The 4,580-nt window shown below is 38.7% G+C and overlaps 1 protein-coding gene across 1 annotated transcript in view; it reads right to left on the bottom strand.

Moving 5' to 3' along the window:
* Positions 1-3,365: 3,365 nt before the first annotated feature.
* LOC104961888 (gamma-aminobutyric acid receptor subunit rho-2-like) overlaps positions 3,366-4,580 on the bottom strand; it is a gene marked incomplete at its 3' end in the record, with an annotated part of 7,891 nt that continues 6,676 nt past the window's right edge. The window contains exon 5 of the mRNA XM_010790245.1: positions 3,366-3,506. Within this exon, the coding sequence (XP_010788547.1) occupies positions 3,366-3,506 (141 nt within the window). The remainder of the gene's footprint in view (positions 3,507-4,580) is intronic.

Here is a 4,580-nt window from a genome sequence, read left to right as displayed (position 1 = left end):
CTAAAGTATTATTTAATGTGTTAATAAAGGTTAATTCGTTTTTCTGTTTTGCACATCCTCATATTAATATCTTTGTACATCCTGCACTAAACTGTTTTATTGTAGAGATCACTTATAGTATCTTCTATATTTCTATCATTGACCTTCTACTTTCCCCCTATGAAAGTATGTACTCTTAATATTTTTTTGTCATCAAATATAACAAACAATAATTCAATAACGTGCTTTAACCACTAGGCGGTGCACACAAGGTTGACACAGCCATAATAACTTTGTATTATTAGTGTAGGACACTTATGTATGTACAACATCTCAAGATGTGTAGTTTTATTCATGCTTTCACATAATTTTACAGCATATTGCTATACTATTTCAGACTCAGTATTTACATTCTTATATTCAAAGAAAATCAGTAATATCTTTAAAAACTACAAGTCCTTTTATATCAGCTGTGCACCGTTATGGTGTAAATATAACCTATCTACGAATTAGATCAAATATAAAAGTCAGCCGAATTAGTGTTGATACTGCAAGGAGACGTATTGTGTGAAGAGAAATTGAAGATGTTGTTTAATTGTTGATATATTTATGATCCACGTCAAGTATTCAGTTTTGGTGGCATTTCTTCCAGTTTTTCCAAAGGTCTTCTCATCAGGGCTCTATAAATAAAGAACTACATCAGATCTGTAATATGTAATGCAGCCGAACCGTGTATTACAATGCCGTTATGTGATGACTTTCAAAGAGAAAAGCAAGAACACTCGGAATAAAGTATTATTTTCTTTTAAAAAAAAGGTTTTTCGGATTTGATATGGCATTAACACCATATCCCTACATGCATTGTGGCTAAAACATCCAATCAGCGAGCTTAAACCATAGCTGAGGATCTTGGGTAATCAGTTCAGTGGCTGTGTATCACAATGATGCTACGTCTATTTCCGGTTATTTTTATTTTGAAATTCAGTTCCTGACGAACGCCAAAAAAGCCCGAGATTATGGAATTAAACAAATAAATAAAAACAAGGATAATTGTGTGTTATTGGTGAGTAAATAACTTATGTTATTTAGAAAAGAATAACAAATTAGAAGGAAAAAAAGATTTTAAAAGATACAGATTTCAGTATTCTGAGGCTCTGAGCCCCATTTCTTTTCCTCACAGATGACAAAAAAAGTCAGACATTATACGATTTAAAATAAAAACAATAATCGTGGCTTGATATTGAGTAAGAACATGTTTTTATGAACCCCATAGCTTCCGGTCTTCCAAGATCCGAACGGATAAAAAGATGTGCTGCAGGCACGAAACACATTACCAATAGAAATACATTGCTTTTAAAATTGTTCTGTATGACACGAAAAAAAGCGGGAAATCGTGTTGGTGAACACGAATCAATAGATTAAATTTCGTGACTATAACACGAAATGCCGTGAGACTGGGTTGGATTACATCGTCAGGTAGCTGACTTAATCAAGAATTGTAAAACGATCGATTAAGTTTAGATAATATAAGCTATCAGCAGCAGAACAAACACACAGGATAGCCCGGAGGTGACAAAAACAACAACAAGGGGAAGTGACAACACGCTTACCGCAATAGTGAGGACTGTACAGAACCATTTCCCAGCTCTCCTGTGGGTTCAGTGCACATCTCACTGTTTGAGTAAAACCTCGGGCAAAGCCAAACAGTCAATTTCAGTGCCTTTACATAAAGCTGCACAACGTTTAGCTCGTGGAACAACTTTTATTTAATGTACTTATATAATAAATATCTGTTATTATTTTCAACCCGTAGTAGCAACGTGTTTCATCATGGTAACTGTTGTCAGTGTGTGCACGGGGTAACCAGGACAGTGCTTCTCTAAAGACGTTGCTGCTGAATATAAATATAATTATTTGTTTAAAACGACACTTAACTCAGCTAGGGTGGAGAGAGGTTTTTTACTTCTTATTTGAACTAAAATAGGAATATGGAATGACATACAGTATATTTAATCAGCTTTTAAGACTTTGGTCAGACACCACATTATGTGCGCCATAATTGTCCTATCCCATTTCTCTTTAATATGCTGTTCCTTTCACAGCACACATTTTCACTTGTCATGGAAGTGCTGCTAATGGCATTAATCATGGCTCCACTCTATTTAAGTGTCCTAGAAAAAGCACGACCAATCATCTGACGCCGGCCCGGCTAAAATAACTGGATGGCCTACCTGCCTGTCAGCCTTCCATCTGTGCACAAACTTATCTTGTGCCCTCATTGGTCATGTGCACGTTTGTGTGACGTGCAATCACCGGTAAATGCACTTTAACACAGGGATATCTCCTCTTGCACTTTATATGTCCTTGCTGCTATATTGTATTACCATGTCATAAATACTTGTGTGTTCTGCTCTTGCTCTTTTGCACCTTTTGCATATCATGTATTTTGTTTTTGCTATGTTTGTAAAATGTAATTTTCTTAAATGTTTTATGTGAGGGACTGTGGATGGAAATTAGCTCAAAGCTAAATCTGGCACTGTTACGCTTGATACATTTGAATGTTTTAAGTGTTCATTACTGTGCATTGTCCCTGCCAAATAAACGATTAAATAAAATAAATAAAATGCTCAATTTAAATAAGTTTGAGTTTCTTTTTTTTTTAAAGCCAACAATCTGGAACATTGTAAATGCGAGGATTTAAAACACGAAAGAACAACTGATTATTCAAAATAGAGCCATTGCAATCATAGAGGAAGAAAAGTGAAGCACCACACCATCTGAGTCAGAGACAGGGAAGATTGAAAGCTTGAAAAATCAAGCAGATTGAAGATCTTCAAGTCCAAGTCAAGACCAAGTAATGTCATCACGAAAAGTTTGAAACGTGATAGCAGCACCATATATTAAAATATAAGGTCAAATGGTGAAAAAAACATGATATCATTGTATATAATTATGTTTATAGAAATTAAATATTTGCAAAGAAACACTGGAAGTAAGTATGACATGCAATTGACAGAGTGCACAAGACAGCAGGTGATATGAAAGCATGTTATGCTAAGTTCATGTCTTTTTCTTTTGCTCATCTTACTGAGGTTCAACTCCAATGCAGTTACTTCAGACTGTAGGGGCCTAATGATCCTATCAGCAGTGAGCTGAAGGGCCCTACTAATTTCCCATGTGTGTGTCACATATTAATATTAAAAGTAGATTTTGACTAGTGGCCCCTCGACTATGCAGGATTACGGACATAAAAACGGAAGTCCTTTCGATTTCCATTTATATGAACCGATTACTCAAATAACTCCATACCAAAGTCTGCATTTTTGGCCTTTGGCTAAACCAGCCTCAGATAAAACACTCCACTCAGAATTATGTGGGCAGCGTACCTGTGCTGCTGTAGAAAGCCAGTCTGGAAGAGGTGTGGAACTTCTGGATGAGGAACTGAGACAGAGAGATCCTGTCGTCGGTGCTCAGAGACTCATCACCGCTCTTCCAGTACAGCATCAGGTCTTCATCTGTGTAAGCATCTGAAGGAGAGAGCAGGGATGTAAGTGTGGCCTGTACCAATAATAACTTTACCCCTGATACTTACAAAATAAATATGCAGTTTGGCCTTGTGGATTTATTGTTTATCAGTGCATCTGTTTGCCTTTTCACTTTCCATTAGTGAACTTGATCTTTTTGAACCCTTTCAGAATCTTGAATTCACCTCCCTACACTCCAATTGCAATTAATGTGAAGAGAACAAGTATTTAGTGTCTCTCCTGTGACATGTCTCCATGCTTTAATGTTCAAAAAGCTCTTTATTTTTCTCATACTGCCTGTGCTGCAGCACCTCTTTTCACCCTCTGTCTGAAACCAGAGCCCAATCTGCTCTGATTGGTTAACTGGCCGGCTCTGTAGTGATTGGTCAACCGCTTAGAGATGTCCCACCCCTTAGCCCAGGGATCACCAACTACATTTTTCCAAGGGCCAGAATGTATTCAATAGACACTTTCGCGGGCCAGTGATTTTTATATATAGCCCAGAATTTTGAAGTTGTTGACGGGGGGCGGGCGCTCAGGTACTGCGGAGCGCATAAAGCTTAGCAGTGTCTTCACGCTAACGAAGGATCACTTCTAGGCTACTGTCCCGCAGCTGCTGCCTCTCTGTTGGACTCGGGTACTGCACATTACTCACGAGACGTTGTAAAAAAAAAAATGATTGGGGGGCGAACGCACTAACCACTCCGCCAACGCCACAGTAACCCCCGTCGTGCGGGGTGGATGAGAATGTCTGGCGGGCCGGATGTGGCCCGTGGGCCACCAGTTAATGGTCACTGCCTTAGCCTTTCACGTACAGTGTGTTGGAGCGCTAGCCAATAGAACGCTAGTGTTCAACAGTGATGTTACTATGTTACTGACAAAGGAGTCCATCGGAGGCAACAAAGAGATTTGAGCATTTGCAGACCATTTACATGCATACAAACCTACAGAACACACTAAGCAGGGGTGCCCAACATTTTTCAGCTTGGGAGCTACTTTTAAAATGACCAAGTCAAAGTGATCTACCTACAGGGCCTTCCCAAAGTCATGTGGTGAGGCCCTGTGTGTCGCGAGCGA

The sequence above is a fragment of the Notothenia coriiceps genome, unplaced genomic scaffold, assembly GCF_000735185.1.
Source record: "Notothenia coriiceps isolate Sejong01 unplaced genomic scaffold, NC01 NC01_scaffold00033912, whole genome shotgun sequence".
NCBI classification, from domain to species: domain Eukaryota; kingdom Metazoa; phylum Chordata; class Actinopteri; order Perciformes; family Nototheniidae; genus Notothenia; species Notothenia coriiceps.
The sequence above is the reverse complement of the archived record's forward strand: the minus strand, read 5'-3'. Positions and strand labels throughout refer to the sequence as shown.